The sequence below is a fragment of the Asterias rubens genome, chromosome 11, assembly GCF_902459465.1.
Source record: "Asterias rubens chromosome 11, eAstRub1.3, whole genome shotgun sequence".
Classification (NCBI taxonomy): Eukaryota; Metazoa; Echinodermata; class Asteroidea; order Forcipulatida; family Asteriidae; genus Asterias; species Asterias rubens.
In genome coordinates this window covers 7,554,646-7,575,603 of record NC_047072.1, presented here as the reverse complement: position 1 = coordinate 7,575,603, position 20,958 = coordinate 7,554,646, and the positions used below count along the sequence as shown (strand labels likewise).

The 20,958-nt window shown below is 40.9% G+C and overlaps 1 protein-coding gene and 1 non-coding gene across 6 annotated transcripts in view; both read right to left on the bottom strand.

Moving 5' to 3' along the window:
• The window catches only part of LOC117296556 (brefeldin A-inhibited guanine nucleotide-exchange protein 3-like), a 38,074-nt gene that overhangs the window by 2,044 nt on the left and 15,072 nt on the right, over positions 1 to 20,958 (bottom strand). For all 5 annotated transcript variants that reach the window (XM_033779537.1, XM_033779541.1, XM_033779542.1 and 2 more), the window contains 20 exons: positions 20,532 to 20,631; positions 18,573 to 18,701; positions 17,442 to 17,787; positions 16,551 to 16,678; positions 15,938 to 16,116; positions 14,390 to 15,295; positions 13,636 to 13,805; positions 12,727 to 12,892; positions 11,193 to 11,309; positions 10,393 to 10,608; positions 8,435 to 8,699; positions 7,482 to 7,790; positions 7,188 to 7,296; positions 6,255 to 6,434; positions 5,610 to 5,789; positions 4,963 to 5,233; positions 3,390 to 3,842; positions 2,630 to 2,918; positions 1,613 to 1,841; positions 393 to 520 (listed from right to left, as the gene is read on the bottom strand). In XM_033779537.1, coding sequence (XP_033635428.1) covers positions 393 to 520; positions 1,613 to 1,841; positions 2,630 to 2,918; positions 3,390 to 3,842; positions 4,963 to 5,233; positions 5,610 to 5,789; positions 6,255 to 6,434; positions 7,188 to 7,296; positions 7,482 to 7,790; positions 8,435 to 8,699; positions 10,393 to 10,608; positions 11,193 to 11,309; positions 12,727 to 12,892; positions 13,636 to 13,805; positions 14,390 to 15,295; positions 15,938 to 16,116; positions 16,551 to 16,678; positions 17,442 to 17,787; positions 18,573 to 18,701; positions 20,532 to 20,631 — 4,870 coding nt within the window. The remainder of the gene's footprint in view (positions 1 to 392; positions 521 to 1,612; positions 1,842 to 2,629; positions 2,919 to 3,389; positions 3,843 to 4,962; positions 5,234 to 5,609; positions 5,790 to 6,254; positions 6,435 to 7,187; positions 7,297 to 7,481; positions 7,791 to 8,434; positions 8,700 to 10,392; positions 10,609 to 11,192; positions 11,310 to 12,726; positions 12,893 to 13,635; positions 13,806 to 14,389; positions 15,296 to 15,937; positions 16,117 to 16,550; positions 16,679 to 17,441; positions 17,788 to 18,572; positions 18,702 to 20,531; positions 20,632 to 20,958) is intronic.
• Positions 15,500 to 15,572, bottom strand: Trnas-aga. The gene has a single exon. It is a non-coding gene; the product is annotated as a tRNA-Ser (tRNA).

Here is a 20,958-nt window from a genome sequence, read left to right as displayed (position 1 = left end):
GATACAAAACAAGGCAAGTCTTAGCTATGCAAGCATTGAGGCATTGCATGGAGAGGTGTCAATAATGTATATTTGGTTTGCGGTAACACCATGTGCATATACTTGCTGGGTAGATTATGTTCTTTTCTTGTCAACAAACGCAGAGTAGATTTTTTGGAATTCGTGAGACTTCTCTACTACCGCAGAGTAGAGTTTAAGAATGTCAATCATAGGTTATAAGTTAAATTTCACACCTATAAAACAGGGTGTACCAAATTTTGCGTCACTAAAATTGCATCTGCGTTCACAGAAAGTATGAACTGGGCTTTTAACAAGTTAATTTACTGACTTTAAACTGAAAATTTCAAACTTTTTTTCAACAAATCACTCTGCTTTTTATATAAATGCCTCACCTGCTCTTGATCTGGTCTATGCTTGTATTCAGGTCTATGTCGGGCGGATAGATGATAAAAATGAAGGACCGGTTGGAATCATTGTCAACATCAACAGTTCCAGTGCGTTGAGACTCCAACAGAAATACCTACAAGACAATTAGTAGGAGTTAAAACTTTGTATGGTGGGAGTATAATCAGTTGAGGTTTGCGGTAGCACCATGTGTAAATCTCGCTTGAGTAGTGTTGGTACCGCAAATATTTAATAGATGTTGAATTTGCATTGGGATTTAAAGGGTGTATGTACTTTTTGTAGGACAAAAAACACAATGTCCACAGTTTACACTAAACTTACAGCTTGAAGATACTGATAGTAGAAAGCTTCCCTGAAAATATTACGTGCTGAGGTGCTGTAATTTTTGGGTAATGAGTAAAACAATGTCATGAAAATAATTTTGGTCTCATGAGACCAAAATTATTTTAAGCATTTACAAGCGTATTTTCATTACATTGTTTTAGTCATTTCTCAAAAAATTCAGCATCTCAGTAAGTACTATTTGAAGGGAAGCTTTCCACTATCATTATCTTCAAACCCTGTAAGTTAAATGTAAATCTATGGACATTTTGAAAAAGTACCCAAATCCTTTAAATAAGAATAGCTATTTGGTTTCACCCTTCCACCGATGAATAGCACTGTATACTCAGTAATATCTAAATTCTGTAAAAAAAAAACCAGAAATATTACTCATTATGGGATTTTGAACCCTCGACCTTTGTAGTTCTAGAGCCGTTACAAACCAACCAGACCACCGAGATTGCCCGGTAGATATAGAGGCAGTTTGAATCCATATTTTAGCAGCGGGTATTCTATCAGCTGAGTATACCGTGCTTACAGATATTGGTGTTAGGGTAAAAACCAAAAATATATTTTATTCACACATTCACACAGGTCTTTCCATAAGCCTTTTTGAGGTATGGCGGACGTGATACGCGCGCGTCACACGCCGCGACTGATGCCATGCTCACCATGTTGGTGGTCATTAGGTTTACGTGTAAACGCCACGTCGCCTAAAATGCGCACTTCACTGAATAACATACGTTCTATTTCTATGGTCAATACGCACAAATTTACCACAACTTTACAGTGTTGTAGCATTGTGTCCGCCATACCTCAAAAAGGCTAGGCCAGTTGCTCTTCTTGAGGTGATAAGTATTCAAGGTACACAAGAAACCACACCCACCTGTTGAGCCAACTGCTGCAGCCTTAAGTACTCCAGCTCACTCACGTCCCTCCTGGCAGCAACCTTCACCTGGCAGATATCACCCATGAAGTCATCGGACCACGGCTGGAAACACGACATCAGGAGCTTCAGGTTGCGTAGACTCATGGCTATGGCACGCTGCATCGCTAAGCATGCCACCGTCCACATGTCGTGGGTGAATGAAGGACCTGCACTCAGTAGTAAGTGTCTGGGGAGGAGAGAATAACTAGTTATTAGATGGCACATTTTACAATAACCGTTTCAATGCACTTTACATAAGTGCCCTGCAGTCGATTTCACGAAACACTAGGATTAACCCTATCTCGAGTTCGGACTAATTTTAAGGTCTGCATGCTACAGTGCAAGGCTGGGACTCGTCCTAAGTCCTAAGATTAATCCTAAGTTAGGAAGAGGTTGGTGAAATCGACGGCTGGTCATTGGGACAATAACATCCATAAATCTTTCTCAGCTCCCTGGGAAGTACATGAACACAGCCCTGAGCAGCCGTGTGGCGCTAGTGGTTTTTTCATACATTATATCAACCTCTACCCTGGCAGGTACCCATTTATACCCCTGGGTGAAGGGGAACATGAGAAGTAGAGTTAGTTCAAACAATTTGACCTTCATATGGAGGAAGTATTGCCATATTTGAATTGGGGGTCTATGATTACAGCTACGATTGTTGGGGTGTTTGGATGTACAACACTTCAATGCATGACGACGATGTCGAAATCTAGCCGTACCTGTAGCCGCCAATTCGCCATAGCCCAAGTGGCTGCAGTCAGGTCAAACAATTTAACCTTCATATGGAGACAGTACAACCGCAAAAAAATTGGGGGCTATGGTTATGGCTATGAATGTTGCTAAGGGTGTTGCTTAAGGACGTACTATACTTCAATGCACGATGACAATGAAATCTAGCCATAGCCATGCTGTTTGTAAATGGTTGTCAGAGAAATATTAAGTGTTCAAAGACAGCATATGTTTCCATAATACCTGATACAGGAGCAGCCTAGTCTGGACACGGACTCATTAGGTTGCCCAACACACTCGATCAGCACATCCAGCATCTGGCGTAGCATGGAGTACAGTCCTGTCATGGGCATGTCCATTTTCACAAAGTGCACAACGTATTCCACCACAAGGTCTGTGGACAGACCGCACGCATGCTTGAAGTTGGCTGCAGTAGCTTCCCAGACGGAGGCAAACTGTCGACTACGCTGAACCCAGGAGTGTAACATTGGTAGAAGGAGCTCCGAGACGGCAAATACAGCAAATTGCGGACCTGAAAATGAGACGAAAGTACATTTTACAATAACTAAGACCCAGGCCTGTATGCTTTGTTTTTGAAAGGGCAAGGACACAAAGGCTTTTTCTCCTTGGTAAAGGGCACCCCTGTAAGGAAATGTTTAACTTCTACTGGAGCATTTTTACGGCACCAAGGCAATGACCAGGGGGCACGGAGGCAACTGCCTTCATTGCCTAGGCCTGAAGACCATAGGCGTAAGACTGCCCGCCCAAATTCAGGCAAAACAGTGGGCACAATTTGGGCACAACACGTAGATTAAAAAAGGACAGAGAAAGTCAATAACACTTTTACCTGGTATTGGAAACAAGTGCTTTTTTGTGTGTAATCTTCTGGGAAAATCGAACCCAAATGCCCATAACTTTGTTGAGAGTACAACAATAAATCACATATATCATTTCATAAAACATTAACACTATTGACAACTTATAAGAAATTAAAAATTTTCACCTGGAACAGACAGAACTGATCGCAGCAGCTCAAAAAGCAGCTCTAGTGTCTGAGGTTGGTGCTGCCGTGGACATGTCGACACGGCTCCTGCCAGACCCTCCAGCAGAAGGAACCAGACCCTACTGATCCCTGTTGCATCATCCACCTGCTCTGCCATCACCGGCTCAAAGAGATCCTCATCCTTACTGCTAGCCCGGCGAAACGCCTGTCCTCCCGATTGGAACGTCGGGGTCAAGGGATCATCAGGGACAACTTCCTGCGCCCCTAACTTGATGGACTGCGCCCCACGGAAGATCGGGCAAGCTGGCATAGTGTAGATGGAGGCGAGGATCTTGTGGCAGCGATGAAGGTAGTTGAGAGCTGGGAAGCACAGGTCGAGGGTCTTTGCATGACTTTCAGGCGAGGGAGGGTCAGAGGAACTTGGTGACAAGTTATCTGATGTATTGGTACATCCTGAAAAGAAAACAAATGTTAAACTCATGGGTCTCATTTATACGTAATACGTATCAAACAAGGAAGGTACTAGAAGACTATCACAGTACATTAAAAACACTACATAAGCTTTTAGAGCAACAGTTACTTCATCAAACGCAATAAAGGGGAAAAGCCAGGTACATGTGATGTATCTACATATATTTTATTATTCTGTATCAATAACACATTGGCGAGGAAGATTTTTTTTTAATGTGTGGTACAACTACTTGTTTGGTCACAAATGAACACTAAAATTGGATTTCCAAGACTAAAGACAGTTCTGCTACATCACATGGTTCGGGGAAAGATTTTGTACGGCAACCGTACCAGGAGATAGGCACATCCTGGAACTATTGTGCCATACAAATTCAAACAAAATTGTGTATGGGTGTTCACCACTGTTAGGTATTCTAGCATAAACTTACCCATGATTGGAATTTAATTTTAAGAGGTCTGCTGTGACATCACTGTACCAGACATTATTTAAATCTTACTTGAGAATGGCTTTTTGAAAGTCTTTATCATCCATGAAAATGTACACAATTTTTCACAATTAAATCTTTAATTCACATTCTGAAAACATTTAAATCACACTTAGGGATTGTTTTGAAGAAAAAAAACACAAGCAAATATACTTGAAGCCATTGGACACTTTCGGTAAACAGTATTGTCCAAAGGCCCACACTTCGTGTATCACAACTTATATATAAAATAACAAACCTGTGAAAAATTTAGGCTCAATCAGTCATCGGAGTTGGTAGAAAATAACGGGAAAACCCACCTATGTTTCCGCACGTTTCGCCGTGTCATGACATGTGTTTACTATAATCCGCAATTCTCGTTGTCGAGAATTGATAATTGTTTTAATGTTTTCTCAAAAAGTAAAGCATTTCATGGAATAATATTTCAAGAGAAGTCTTTCACCATTACCTTCTGTTAAACCTGTAAGTTATTTGTAAATCTGTGAACTTTTTTTTTTTTTTCTGTTCCGAAAGTGTATAATGGCTTTAAAATGGAATGGAATAAAAGAGTTTTTACAAAAATAAACGCTTCAACCCTCCGAAGTCTTAAGAAAATGTAAGTTTGAAAAAAGTCTTACCAGAACCCCTGAGAAATTTCAAAAGGCACAGTATGCAGTCAACAGCGGCGTTGGCGAACACTGCAACGTTGTCTGTATTCAAAAAGGCTTCAAACACATTGAACAACGGGGCTAGAGGGTGCTCGGTACGATCTGTGGTCTCCTCGTCCATGTTATCGGTCAACTGGTGCTTGTAGACTCGCACGGCACGGAGGGCCCCAAACAGTGGCCGCCAGCCGGACTTGATGTTGGCGAAGGAGGCTTCTACAGTCTCGCATATGGAAGACACAACCTGAAGAGTTTCAATAGAATGAAGATGTACATGTTAAAGCTTTGCATGGTGAGGCTTGCTGTAAGCACCTTCAGACTTTCTGAGTAAAGCCCGGTTCATACTTCACAAAATTTCTTGCGCCACAAATGGAAAAATGGCGCATACAGATTGTTGCATAACTGAAATTCGCTTACACGTGAACCAAGCTTTGATCTTAATCAGTTTGGTATTTGTTGCCTAGCTTTGTACAAGCTGAACAAACTGCAGTTTTCTATAGTCTCTTAAAAAAAAAAATTAAAGAAAATACTTCTTTTCCGCCATGACACAACCTTGCCTTGTTTGGACAAATGAGCAAAGCGTCCAATAGTCATCGATATTGGACTCTGATTATTCCTACCTGGTCTTGAACGTCCTCATCACACAGCTCAAGACACAGAAGGCTCTCAAAAGGCTTGAGGAGGGCCTCATGGAAGTTGAAGTAAGGATGCTCCATCTTGACTGACAGGAGCTCCGTCAAGACATCATGGATGGATATAATGGCCTGCTTGGAGACATGACGGTCCCTGTGGCAGGCAGCCTGCAGGAAATATAAAGAGGAACAATTCATGAGGTTAGAGCAGGAGAATCTGTTGCTGTAGCCTAATCAGACCCGTCTTTTAAATCTATCGACATAAATTGCTTATTAACATGCCCACTGCTCAAAATGTTTTGAAAATAATTACTGTGGGTGATAATGGGTGCGTTCGTTTAGCTTCCCTAGGTCAACCCTGGTCTGCCCCCGGTACGTTTGAATAGCTTTGACTTCATTCCAGGGGCTCACCCGGGTCAGCCCCCAGTGCCCTACTTGTGGAGTGGGTGACTTGGGGGTGACCCGAGGTGCATGACGTCACTACGAGAGCGGTGAGAGATCGTTCGTTTAGCTCTTATCGGGGGCTCCCCCGAGTGAGCACCGCGATGGAAAAACCCAGGGAAGCTAATCGAACACACCCAATGGAATGTTTCAAACAAATGAAAATCTATTAGTAAGTAGTTGGGAACATACCTCAATAAAGTGTGGTGCCACTACACTCCAGGCCTGCATGAGGTGCAGCAGTGGACGGCTAGGATGACGAGCACACTTGAGAATGACATCACCCATGCGGAATAGAAGAAGAGAGGTGCTGGCCTGCCCAGAGGTATTAAGAGACTTCCTGGGGGAGGTTGGTGCTATGGTACTCTGACCCTAAAGTAGAGCCAGACCAACAAAGACTTATTTAATTTGAGTTGAGAAAAATGACAATTAAACCCAAACTATTTTCTGAGAGAAGAGTTCACAGATGTGTCAAGTGTTTAAAAATCAAAAACATATATTGATGGTTTCATATTATTATTATTATTTATTTATTTATTTTTTTTTTTTGGGGGGGGGGGTAAGAAAACAATTCTGCAACAGCACCATGAAAAAAGTGTCATACAAGCATAACAAACATTGGACCTCATCTCGCAAAAAAAGGTTTGATAGAAGTTCAAGTAATAAACCATCAGGGCCCAATTTCATAGAGATGCTAAGCACAAAAATTTGCTTAGCATGAAATTTCTTCCTTGATAAAAACAGGATTATTGTACCAACCAAATTTCCACATGATTTTCAGGATAAGCAAACAACAGCTGAATACCAGTAACAAGCAATATGCAACAAATGGAAATTCGGTTGGTAATCCTGTTTTTATCAAGTAAGAAATTTCATGCTAAGCAAATTTTTGTGCTTAGCATCTCTATGAAATTGGGCCCAGGGAAACTGTATGGATAAATTTAAACAATTTTGGGTAGCAACTTAATGTTATTTTGGCCGGTATGCTATTTCTGCTAACCAATTTTTGTAAAACAAGGCCCTTCTGGCAATCCTTGGAGTTTCTGGTCATAAAGTGGCGGTGGCTTTCAGCACAATTACGTCACACAAGCAAGAATGTTTTGACACTTTTAAGCAGTAGTTTACCTGTTTTGTTGTGTTCTGGTAGAGCTGATGTCTGGACGAAGCTCTCAGCTCCCGAAGAAAGGCAATCAGGGAACTCAGATTCAAGTTATTTGCCGCTTCATCAAAATACCTGCAAACAAATAACGGTAAAAGAAACTTGAGAAACCAGTCTTCCATAATCGTTTTTCTCTAAACTTGTTAAGTATATACATGATATAGAGTTGGAACAAATAATGGGTTCCAACTACCAAAAGTATACAATCCCTGGCACAACGATTTTTTTAGAGGAAAAAAAAATCAATTTCTGGTGCTAACCTGTCCACCTCTGAAGACAGCCCACATACAACCTTTGCTGCTGTCGTTGCACTCAGCATTCCTCCCCTCGCCGACCCGACCTCAAACCCAGTATCTTTTCCAATCTCACTGTTGATGACTTCTGACACGTCAAAGGTCGGGGCAACAGGCACGGCTGACGGGATGGGGACATAGGAGGGCATCATGAGCTCTAAGTCGTCCCCATTTGGAGTGTTCGGAGGGGCGTCGGTAACCTTGGGCAGGGCTATCGATGGCTGGTTGTTGCTGCTGAAGTGACAGTGTTCGAGCTGGGAGACATAGGCACAGCACCTGGGAAATTTTTTTAGAGGTTATCTCAAAATAAGCATAATCTATTTGTTCATAGTTAAACATTTTCAAACATTTTGAAATGATATGTTCGGATGAAGTCATCAAAAACATATGAATTAGGAATTATAATAACTAGTTCTTATACACTGTATAGCACATTTTACATTAACATATCAATGCGCTTTGCATTAGTGCACTGGTCATTGGTTCAACAGCATTCCTTTAATCTTTCTCAGCTCCCTGGGGAGTATACACCCTAGGCTGCCATGGCGCTCCAAGGGCTTTTTTCATACACGATATCAAACTCTACCCTCACAGGTACCCATGTATTCCCCTGGGTGAAGAGAAGCAATTATAGTAAAGCGTCTTGCTCACGGACACAAGTGTCTGTGGATTTGGATATAAAATTTAACACTCTTATTAGAGCCAAATGAGAAGAGAGAAGACAATGAAAACAATTCAGTTTTAGATGTGGGAGGAAAACCCCAGAAAATTATTCCATGGAAAACCCACGCAGTCAAATAGAGGCTGAAAACCCAATCCACATAGTGCCCCGGTGGGATTCGATATGGGGTCCCAGAGGTGGAAGGCGAGGTGAGACAAAACTACACCAACCTGACCACCCTTTGAACCTCTATACTCACTTGAATATATGCTGCCAACATTCTCCAGCGTGGCTCCCCATCTCCAGCCCCATGGACAATATTGCATCCAGACTCAGTACATGTGCTGCATGAAGTCGTATTCCCTGACTTTTTGAAGAGCGCCCTCGCAGGGACATCTTCCCACCGACGGACGACGTATCGCCTCCTGCCCCTGAGGTCTGCTGAGGGCGGAGGGCGGGGTCTTCGCTCATGCAGGAGGTATTGGCAATCTGAGAGAAGAGGTCTGCACAGCGAGCCTGTAGACCTACAGTCATTGTCACAGAAATAAGATGTTACATTTTGTTTGCATTGGGGATAATAAATCAAGTAAAAAAACATCATCTAGTAAATCGTTGTTAGACCTGCTGCTGAGGATTTTAACTGCCTGTAGCCAACGATTGTCGATTGTCTAGCTCGATTGTCTAGTGGTAAGACGTCTGCTCTAGCAATGCAAAGGTCGTGGGTTTAAATCACACTCAAGTTATTTGTCTGTGGATGTTTTTTACAGAACTCGCGAAAGAACTGGGTATACAGTGCCTAAAACACATCATTGTCAAGGTAAAACAGAAAACATTATATAAACTGCTCACAAAAAGTAAGGAAACTTTTTTCAATCCAGTATATTTGTTATTATTTAATACTCTTTTTGTATATGGTATATATCAGTGCAAAGCTGAACTGTTTCTCTTTATTTGCAATGATTACATGTTGCTGAACTTGGCTAAACAAATAAAAATGAGGCAAAGTCACAAATCAAATGTGCCAAAAATACCGTTATTTGTGCTAAATGGTCAATAGGTAATGATCAATAATCAAACTGGTCAAGCTTTTCAGAACCCTTAATGGTTTACACAAAGATTTGCACCGGTGAGCTCACAAGACACAAAACCATAACCTTTTGAAAAACAAGCACCTTGTTTGATGGGTATTTGCAAGACGATATTCTACAGCCGATTGCAGTCCCATACTTGCAGACTCTTGGACCAAATGCCATCTTTCAAGAGGACAATGCTCGCCCCCATCGAGCCTGACTGGTGACTGACTACCTGAACAATGTTGGGGTGCACCTGATGGATTGGCCCGCTAACAGTCCAGACCTGAATCCCATGGAACATCTGTGGGACCAGCTTGGCCGCACTGTCCGCGCCAGAACCACCAACACATCAACTGTGGCTGACCTAACCAGGTTCCATAACGAAGAATGGAACACCATCCCTCAGCAGCGCATCACAAGACTTGCATGCGGCATGAGAAGAAGGTGCCAGGCTGTCATCAATGCCTTCGGATCATCCGTTCGTTACTGAACTTCTTGTATCAATAAAGTGTATTCAGATCAGTAAGTTGTCTTGCTCTATACCAAACTTCTTGTCTCAATAAAGTGGATTAAGATCAGCAAAAGTTGTTTTGCTTGTTTGAAATACAGTGTCAATTTGATTGTTCACACAGAAACACAAAATTGCTAATTTTGGCACATTTGATTTGTGACTTTGTCTCATTCTCATTAACATGGTCAAGCCCAGCAACATGTAAACGTTGCAAATGTGGAATCATTTTAAAGAGGAACAGTTCAGCTTTGCATTGATATATACCATATACAAAGAGAGTATTAAATAATAACAAATATACTGGATTTAAAAAAGTTTCCTTACTTTTTGTGAGCAGTTTAGTTGTAAAAAGAACTGTATGTATTGATTGCATTACAGGTTAGTCGTGCCGCCTTAAAAGCTTTCATGCCAACAAACAGTTACTGATTATTAAAACTATGTTCCTTCTGTAAATACAAATTGTGCGTCCAAGTGTAATAAAACACCCAAGTTGCAGAAGCTAAAGAGAACTAGTGTTAAATTTGTGTTCCTGCCGAGTTTAATGATCCCTTGTGTGGGGCAGCAATGGCGCCAAACCATACATAACACTACTGCAAACTTTACTAGAAAAAGAAAAGAATCTCCATTTCTTACCGAGAGTGCAACTGAGTGCAGCTGCTTTCCGCAACGCCTCAAGACTGAGGCAGATTGCGTCTCTATCTCGTATATTCTGTTCTTTAGCGCCCTCGGTGCCCAACATGAGCGCAATGCTGCCAATACCGGACAGGTTACGCATGGAGAGTGGGACGGCGAGGACTGCCAAGAGCTGCTTCCAGAGGGTCAGCAGAATATCCTGGGTGAATGCCATCCCTGTATTTAGCGATAAGAATTACGTTGGTTATAAGGGCGTGTCCGAATTGGTGACTACACCTAGATCGTCACGTCACCATGTATTGAAGCATAAGACATCCTAAGAAACACCCTTAGCAACATTCGTAGCCGTGGCTGTAGCCACAAATTTAGAGCCTAAGCTTAAATGTTACAATAATAATAATAATAATAATAATAATAATAATAATAATAATAATAAAGACTTGTAATGCGCACATACCAACCCTGGTGTGTGTTCAAGGCGAAGTAAAACCAAAAACAAAACTAACAAAACAGATACAACAAAATTAGTCCTCGAAAACCCGTAACACAAGATAAGTTTTGTTACAGTGAGCAACTGATAGCAAATCGATGCCGATGATCTGCCTTTTTGGGAGTCAAAATGCAGGTGAAGATAACTGCCACTGAATTTACTTTTGAAATTGAATTTCCAAATGGCTTTGTGGGTTAGTACAGCATAATAATTGCCTAATAATGAGATTTGTGCACTACATGAACTAAGTGACAACAAAAGAGGCCAAAGTCAACATATTTAACCTATACAATGACAAAGACAGAAGGACCTGCTTCACTGGCTTTTGTTGTACTCTTTGTGATAATGTTGAGTAGTTTCTGGTTATGCAACGCTGCATCATGAAGCATCTGACCACCCAGCTCTTGACTGTGCAACCCATCAATATCTGTCAACATTAAAACAACCACATCAACATATTACAACAAATAGAAGGAACTTCTCTTTCGTTCCAGTGGCAACCAGACTTCTGAGTGGTTGACGCTTTGCACTTGTTTTCAACTGTTTTCATGTGCGGGATGTCAACTGATTGGAGGTCTGGTTCGCCACTGTCTACCTGTTAATGTCTTATTTGTTTTGTGGTTCTTAATAGTGAACGTTCAACCTATAAAGTGTGGTGTTTTTTTAAAAATAGTATTCACTTGTATATAATTGCTGTGGTTTCAACCATTTGCACATAATCTGCATTGTCATTTTGTCAAGTAATCTTTATATTTTTGAATTATTGTGTATTGTATATTTCTCTTAAAGGAACACGTTGCCTTGGATCGGTCGAGTTGCCGTTTGTTATAAAATGCATATTGGTAGAAAGATGTTGTAAAAGTATAATATAATGATCCACACAAACATGCCTCAAAATTGCACGGTTTTCCTTTTACCTCATCGACTAACACGCCTCGAAGGAAAGCCGCACAATTTCGAGGCATGTTTGTGTGGATCATTATATTCTACTTTTAAAACATCTTTCCAACCATATATGCATTTTATAAAGAAACGGTTACAAACGCTTTTCACAGACCAACTCGTCCGATCCAAGGCAACGTGTTCCTTTAATATTTTTATATGGAGCTGGTCTGCTATTGTAATTGCCTGCAAAGGATGATTAAAGACTTTGAATTGAATTGAATTGAATTGATATATCAGTGTATGTTAAAGGAACAAAAGAGTGGCAACGAGTTCTTAAAAATGCCGTTTAAAACCTGGAAAACAGGAAATATTGGAAAACGTCAATTCGTGACGTGAATTTTACTGTGACCACATGTAATCTAAAACTTCCTTGTTTGTCTGCTTTTCATTGGGAACTTGACTAGTGATTAAGTTAACTTTTCTGAGAGTTCTTCGCTTCACAACCAGAATAAATTAATGGAAATAAAAAAGCAACAACAACACAAGAACTCCTTCATATTTAAGGGAAGGTACACGTTTGGTAATTACTCAAAACAAATATTAACTTAAAAACTGACTTGGTAACAAGCATTGGAGAGCTGTTGATAATATAAAACATTGTGGGAAACGACTCCCTCTGAAGTAACATAGTTTTTTTTAGAAAGAGGTAATTTCTCACTAAAATAATAAGACTTATAACTAGAAGTCTTTTATTCTTATCTGAAAGCATCGAATTCGTCCAACAAGGGTGTTGTTTCTTTCATCATTTTCTCGCAACTTCGATGACCAATTGAGCCCAAATTTTCACAGGCTTGTTATTTTATTATTATGATGGGATACACCAAGTGTGAAGACCGGTCTTTGACAACTACCAAACGTGTACCCTCCCTTTAAACCAAGCCCGTTTCATAGCCACTTACCAGTAAGCAGAGATATGAGGGCCTTATTACAGTGGAAGGACCTGGTCTTGTACCCAGCCTCCCCTAGTAGATCCCTTGAGATTAGAATCTGATACAGCTCCCCTAGCCAGGCTGATGACAGGTAAACCAGCACTCCGCTGTTATGAACACTCTCAATGAACTGATTCTACAAAGAAAACCAAAGATTCTTTAAAACTAATGACATATCCTATGGGGGTAGGTTGGTAAGTCTATCACAAGAATTCTTGGGATTAATAGTCAAAGTGTTAATACAATTTTGTTAATATTTATGTTCAATTTGCATTGATACTGGCTGCTAAAATATAGGTTTTAGAACTATTTCGTGTTCTGTAAACCCAAACATTTGTTTGCAAAAACCTTATGGCACTCCATAGGTTTTTGGCATTTGGGATCTGTCCACTCCAATTTGAAGTGATTGAATAATAACAACCCTATTTTTTGTTATCGTCATTAGAAAGATCCAGTCTTTCTCTTTCCAATGCTGGTAAGCTTGGGTTTGGAGGGTAAACATGGACAAACCTACAAGCTTTTTAACACTGCTCTGTGTGGCTTGTGTGCTTTTTTGTGTCCGTTATAATGGGCGACAAAAGTCACCATTGAGGCTCAAGCAGACTATAGGGCACAGTCAACTAAATTCGCTATAGACCGTATCGAATAACGTGTCTGTTGCCATGAAAGTGGCCAAATTGTAGGGCAGGCCGTATGCGCATCTAAATGCGTACATCATTTAATCAAGCAGCACGCAGCGTTCCCGGATTGACTTTTATGGCACGCGTACACGCACACAGACGAAATGTTGTGGGCAGGTATTTGAATGATAACGTCATATTGAAAATGGTTTATTTGGGCTGAAAGAGTTAAGATTAAATCTAATTCCTCTATACTTACTTTGGTCAGTGGAAGCTGACCAGGGCTCTCATAGTGTCCGCTGCGAATCAACTTGAGATTGAGCAGAAGACCAAAGTAGACGGCTACATAAATACCATCTGCATTGATGACCGGTGCCATGTTCAGACCCAGTGGACCATCGTCCATGCCATGTTTTCGGAAAGAGTGTCCTGAGTAATTGAAAATTAAAACCACGTTATTTTGCGAAAGAAATGTCATAGAGGTGTCAAGTGTTTAAAAATAAAATAATAAAAAAAAAAAAAAAAAAAAAAAAAATGTTGATTTCATTCTTTGTGGGACAGGTACAAAAATCAGCTTCATGAAATATCTCACACAAGATGTAAAATAAGTAATAATGGTTTGATATTGGTTGAAGTTCAAGTAATTAACCACAAGGGAAACTGACGGGACAATCTCTGGATTACAGCGCCAACGCTCTACCAACTAGTTATCTAGCCCTACTGTTGGCAGTCTCCCTGTTTTGTCCGTATTTCTACTGCTGCTTCACAGAGTGTATGAATTCTGACCAGCACCCCAAACAAAGACATGGACAAAATAGGGAGACCCTCAATCTATAGATAGCTCAGTTGGTAGAGAGACGTCAATTTAATCCGGAGATGGCAAATCCTGCTCTAGTAAATATTTCCTTGTTCAACCCAAAATTATTGTTCTGAAAGGTTGATACAGTGGGAGGTCTGGTTTAGGGTATAAAGAATTTGAAAGGGTTGCATGGTCTGAAGAAAAAGAGCCTCACCTGCAACAAAGTGTGATGCGAATTTCTGGAGTGCCTCATCGACATCAACAGTGTCCGTCATTGGTATAATCGCAGGCAACAGCGCCACCAATGCCTCAGTGAAATCCCTCGCTCCCTGCTTTTCCTTCTCGAGATTCTGTCGGGAAAGACGCTCAATCTCCTCCCGTTTCTGCTCCTGCTGCTCGGCGAGAAGTCGCTCCGCCGAAATCTTCTCCGGTGACATAAGCGGCGTCGAGGATGACGAGGTGGAGGAGGGAGCTGATGCGGAGGACTGATCGTCGGCATCATCCTCCTGGTCCAGGTGATACGGCATCACATGGGTGTCGCCCGTTGCTAGGTCAGCCATCTTAGAGTCCACATCTTGGACGATCTTTGCGAATTTCTTGGTTTCAGGTGGAGTGGATTCCGCAGCATCCTCAGGTGTCGCCCCCTCGGTTGATTCTTGCTCCACATCTTTTGAGAGTTCTGCCTCATCTACATCCTCACTTGCCTCCTCTTTTTTATCATCTCCTAGCGACCCATCTTTGCTCATCTGACCCTCCACCTCCTTCTCCTCACTTTTCTCTGTAACACGGCAGCCCAGATCTGCAATATCAATCTCCTCTTCTTCAGGCTCACCTCCTCTTAATTCCTCAGCTGTCACTTCTCCATTTTCTACTTCAAACTCTGCATCTTCTCCGTCTTCCGCAGTTGCTTCCTCTGTCTTCTCATCTTTGTCAACCTCTCCTGTTTCCTCGTCGCTCCTTTCTATTTGAACTTCCTTGGCTTCTCCTTCAATGTCAGGGCAAACAGAGGCTTCTTCTCCATCTGATGTTGATTTATCCTTGACTCCCAAAATGACGAGTTCGGGCTTTGGCAAATCATCATCTCTATCATACTTCTGGGCCTGTAAAACATCCAGATTATCTGCACATGGAAAACAATCAAATAATTTTCAAAATAAGGTACTTATATATTTTTCTATCAATCTTTTAAAAATTGTTTTAATAGATGTTAAATTTGCTCCGGGGATAAAGAATATTAATTTTGGTTTTTACCCATACACCGATGTGTGTTAGCACTGTATACTCAGTACTTTCCCGAGTCCTGTGAAAAAATATTACAGGCATATTACTCGGGTGGGATTCGAACCCACGACCCTTGCGATTCTAGAGCAGTGTCTTACCAACTAGACTACCGAGTATGCCTGGTAGCTAGAGGCAGTTTGAATCATATGTTTTTGGCAGCGAGTACCGCAACGATATAATAGATGTTAAATTTGCATCGGGGATAAAGAATATTAATTTCGGTTTTTACCCATACACAATTGTTTTGTTACTTTTAAGTAACAAAACAACTTTAATTTTCTTATGAATTTGTTTTCATAGAACTCAGGAATCTACTGAGTATACAGTGCCTAATAAGCATCAGTGTAGGAATAAAAGCAAATTATATGAATGTTTCTTGACACATAAAAGTTAAAAAGATATTTATCTTCCTAACTACGTTTGAAATAATGGTTGGGACGGTGTCAGGATGTAAGAATGAATCGTCCAAACTCGTCCTTACCATTTTCTTTCTGTTGTTCTTGCGCCCGGCTCAGAATCAGTTCCACCTGCTTCTCATTCAGACCCTTGCCCTGACTTATCTCATCCAGCGAGGACAAGAGCGCCCCCACACAGGCGACGCTGGACAGGCACACGGCACTATCACGGGATTGCGTGGCACCGGCTATACCATCCATCAATCTGTGATTTAAAAAAATGACATTGTGGAATTACGGTATAAACTTGTCTGCCCAGAACTATAAGGCCGTCAGTGCAATTTGTATGAGATTCGTTTAATGCTTTTGCAGAATTTGGTTAAAATGGGGGACTGATCAAAATAATATCGAAGTCTTATACAGCACACGTATCTACCAAACAAGGTACTCAAGGCGCCGAGTATATACAAACTTTCAGAAAGATAGGTTATTGCAGTGATGAAAGTGGTCTTCGGTAAATTGTTTGGCAAAAAGAAACATGCGTTTTCTTAATTAAACATTCATTTGTTGATTTTGGTCGATGTTTTCAAGAATAAAGAATGATATTTTACAAAAGGATGATAGGGTAAAACGCAAATACAACTCATTTTTTATGATTTTATTATTCCACATTTTAAAAAATCTTGTTGACTTTCTTACAATTTTAACAGGTCCATATCAGTGCTTCTTGTCTTGTTCCCTGCCTTCCCTATGGTAGTCTTCTCAGGGTCTTGATCAGTTAGAGGAGGACCAGCCAGATCCAATATACGCTCAGGCGTTGAAAGCATCTGCTCAAAACACATGGAGGAAAACAGAAATCAGAAACCCAGCAATAATAACGTTTCCAGAAAATTAATAGAAACGAACAACAAATGAATTGACCCTTTGTAACTGAGGTCATGAGCTCAAACGGCGCTCTTACTGAGATCAGAGAAAGTCCTCTAACCCTGTGTTGCGGCATCGCAATGTTTTGTACACTAAGACATGGAAATCTTCGTCAAGTCAACTTTTTATGCTTTCCTCAATGGTTTCCACACTTTCCCCGACAGAAAAGCTTGACAAAATTAAGTAGAATTTACTTACTAAGTAATAACAGTGAAAAGACAATGATTTTTCCATGTCTTTGTGTACAAACATTGCACTGCCAGCAACCAAGAAATGACAGCGCAGCCATGGCGAGGTGAAGCACAATGGGAGACTTTTGGGGCGCTTGGTGGCAGCAGACTTACCAGGTAAAATCCATTGTTCTCGGTCATGTGCGCACGCTCAGAACTACGTAAACAATGGGTGCGTTCGTTAAGCTTCCCTGGGTCGACCCCGGTGTGTGGCGTTTTCTTTTTCCAGGACGAACGTGCGCAGATAATTACCCACTTTTGACCTGGAAAACAAAACCGCCACACACCGGGGTCGACCCAGGGAAGCTAAAAAAAACACACCCAATGGAAATTTACCTGGTAAGTCTGCTGCCCCCTAGCGTCACAAAATCTCCCATTGACGCTTGGATTAGTCTATATAAGAAGGCCTTTGTCAATCCCACAAATGTTCACTAACCTCTTTTAAGACTTTCAGAGCCTCATTTCTGTGCACTGGAGGAGGATAGAGTAGCATCCTATGGAACAGAGATCCAAGAACAGGCCTCATAGACTCCAGACCTCCTACAAGACGCACCAACTCCGTGGCGATGCTGTACACGATCCTCGCAGACGAGTTACCCGTGGCTGGTGCGGTCGCAGAACCCCCAGAGCCACGCCCTTGATCTTGGAGGCCCGAGTGACGGGCGTGGCTGGTCTCGTGATTTGGTGAGGCGGCGGGCGTGGCTGGGTGGTGGGAAGAGACGATGGACTTCTCGTCTCGTGGGATGCCGAGAATGGCAATGAGGCTCGGACAAAGCTGTTGCCTGTGAAGACAAGTTTTTAAAATGTATAAAAGTTCAGAAAAAAGCAGGGAGGGGGGAAAAAAGCACAATAATAATAAAAAGCTGTTGAAACTTTCTCACTAGCCAAAATCACCTGTGGTATAAATGCAAAGTCTTTCTCAATAAATGCATGATAGTTTGTCCATATAAGAAAGTAGAAGAAAAAAATTTTTGAGAACAAGGGCTGCCCTACTATGGTATATGCTTTTCAGGCTATTTAATAACAGTTTATTTGATTTTTTCCAAAGGGCAAAAACATATTTGAAAATCAATTTCCAGGGCCCGATTTCTTAGCGCTGCTTAAGCAGGAAATATTGCTTAACAATTTTCTGCTTAGCACAAATGAGCAGGATACCAGTCACAAATGGTACATTTAACATAGTATTTCGGCCGGTAAATATATTCTGGTAAGCATATTTATTTTGTGCTAAGCTACTTTTTGTGCTTAAGCAGCTCTTTGAAGTTGGGCCCTGATGGTACAACCCTAGCAGAGTCTTTCTTAAAATAAAAAGTGAAGATACGAATTTTGTTTTAATAGATGGAAACTTGCATCGGGGATAAAGAATATTAATTTAGGTTTTACCCATCACCGACGTGTGTTAGCACTGCTTTCGCGAGCTCTGTGAACAAAATCACAGGCGTATTACTTGGGTGGGATTCAAACCCATGACCTTTGCAATTCTAGAGCAGTGTCTTACCAACTAGACCACCACGATTGCCCGATTTTGAAAACAATTACTGGGAGAAACTTTAGGTTATCTTCTTACCAGATGGCCTTGACAAGTATGGGACTCTCCCTCAGCTCAGGGCCAGCGTTACTCAACATCGCTAAGACCGCCTCCAGCTGAAGAGTAAGAAGAGGCTGACCATGGTTGCCATGGTGACCTTGTGAAGCTCTAGTAAACAAACAAAAAGTGTGGTATAGTTGAAGCTTTTCATGGGTGTTGATGATAAGGTAACTATAAATAGTAAACTTGCGGGTAGGGTGTCATGGCCAAGTGGTTTAGAGCATTGAATTCAAGTTCTGGTGGTTAAGTTATCAGAGTGTGGGCTCGAATACCGGTCATGACAGTTGTGTCCTTGAGCAAGATATTTGCTATAATTGCTTCTCTCCACCCAGGTGTATAAATGGGCATCTGCTAGGGTAGAAGCCTTTGGGGCATTAAGGCGCTATGGTTGCCCAGGTTTTATACTCCCCAGGGAGCTGAGAAAGATTAAAGGAATGTTGTTGGCCAAATGACCTGCAGCCGATTTCACGAAACTCTAGGATTAATCCTAACTCGAGTTAGGACGAGTAACCCGTCCTAACTTAGGATGGGTTCAATGTTTCCTACGTATTTGGATACGGAACTCAACCCGTCCCAAGTGTAAAGATTAATCCTAAGTTAGGAAGAGTTTGGTGAAATCGACGGCAGGGCACTCATGTCAAGCGCATTAAGACGGTTATTAAGAATTTGTTATTATTATTATTAAAACCATGCATAAAATCTCTTTTGGGAGAAGTGTTGGTTCTAATTTGGTCTCACAACAATTTTTCTCAGAACCAACACTTATTTTAGCCATGGTTATACCCATAAGTTACTATTTATAGTTACCTTAAAAATGAAAGTTTTGCTGAAAGTGACAGCTGTACCTATTATTACTATTATTACATATCATTATAGAGAATCACACTGGATTCACCAACTCAAGACAGTCAAACCCTTTGGACTTAACATAAACACTGGTGTTAAATAACTTCTCATTACCCTCCACTTCACTTCTGCCTAAGAACTTATATGTTGTATATATTCTGTACATAAAGTATAAATTAACCTAGTTTAAAGTTGTTTTTATAAATTCATCACTGTAACTATCTGATGTAAGTAACCCCCCCCCCTTTTTTTCCACAGGTCCCTCATAACTTTTTTTAAAATCATCATACCTTTGATCTTGCTATTCTTATTAATTGACCATTGTTAGTTGCATCATGATGCAACTTGCTCTCTAATCCTACCCTTTCATGTCTCCCTGCATTGTTGTCGAACAATACTTTTACCACTTTTATGGTCCAGTAACCCTTCCTTTCATTCTAAACATCCTTTGTCCTCGCCACTCCACTCCTATTGGTTCATAGCCACCAATATTGTTTCTGAAATAGGAACTTTGATTGGCTGTTATTTTCCCGCTTCTTTCTGGATCCTTTCCTTAATCCCTTTCCCCCTCTCTTTTTCTATAAATGGATATGTATTTGTTTGTACTTGTTTTATGCCTCTGAAGAAGGTCCGGATTGGATCGAAAGCTAAGGCCATCTACCCTATTCATTATATCAAATGTACTATTATATATATTAACGGTTTGCGGTAACACCACGTAATGATCTCTAAACGAGTTCACGTGGTTCTGGAAAGAACGGTTGGCTTCAAATCAACGTTTCGATCAGTAGCTCCAATACTGTCTGCAAGTGTGGTTTAAAAAAAAAAATGACATAACCTGTACTCATTGTGCAAGTGTGTACACACGTGCACTTTTACATTGTTTTAAATCAAACATGGTGATCAATGACGTCATGTGTAATCCATCTATAGTTTTGTTTTGACCCTTACCGATATGTATAAAGCACTGTATACTCAATACTTTCCCCCCGAGTCCCGTGAAAGACATCCACAGGCAAATCACAAGGGTTAAAATATCGTTATAAAAAACATTCAACAACATATTATTTGGTCACACTCTTCACCCTGTACCTTTGTGAGTCATTGAGCTTGGAGCAGAAGTACTGCAGGACTTGCACAAAAGCCTCATGTGGATCTAGCGTCGAACCAGGAACATGCAGATTGTTGTTGACTGTGAAAAAAAAAAAAAAAAAAAATGCAAAGTCTTACATGAAATTTGCGTATTGTTTGTTTGTTTGTGTGTTTGTTTACTAATTGAAATTCAAGTAAACAACAAGCTAATTGAAATTCAAGTAAACAACAAGTCATAAAAGCCTGGCTTTGAAGCAAATAATACATAGTGAGCGGAGAGCCATCTAGAAACCCATAGGGCTTGTACCGATGACCTTATGTAGTTGCCAATGGGAAAGTGGGTGTTTTCATGCGAAACTAGGAATGAATGGATTTTGTTTATTTATTTTTTCCAAATGCTTTTCAAAAGAAAGCACAAGAAAAAAAG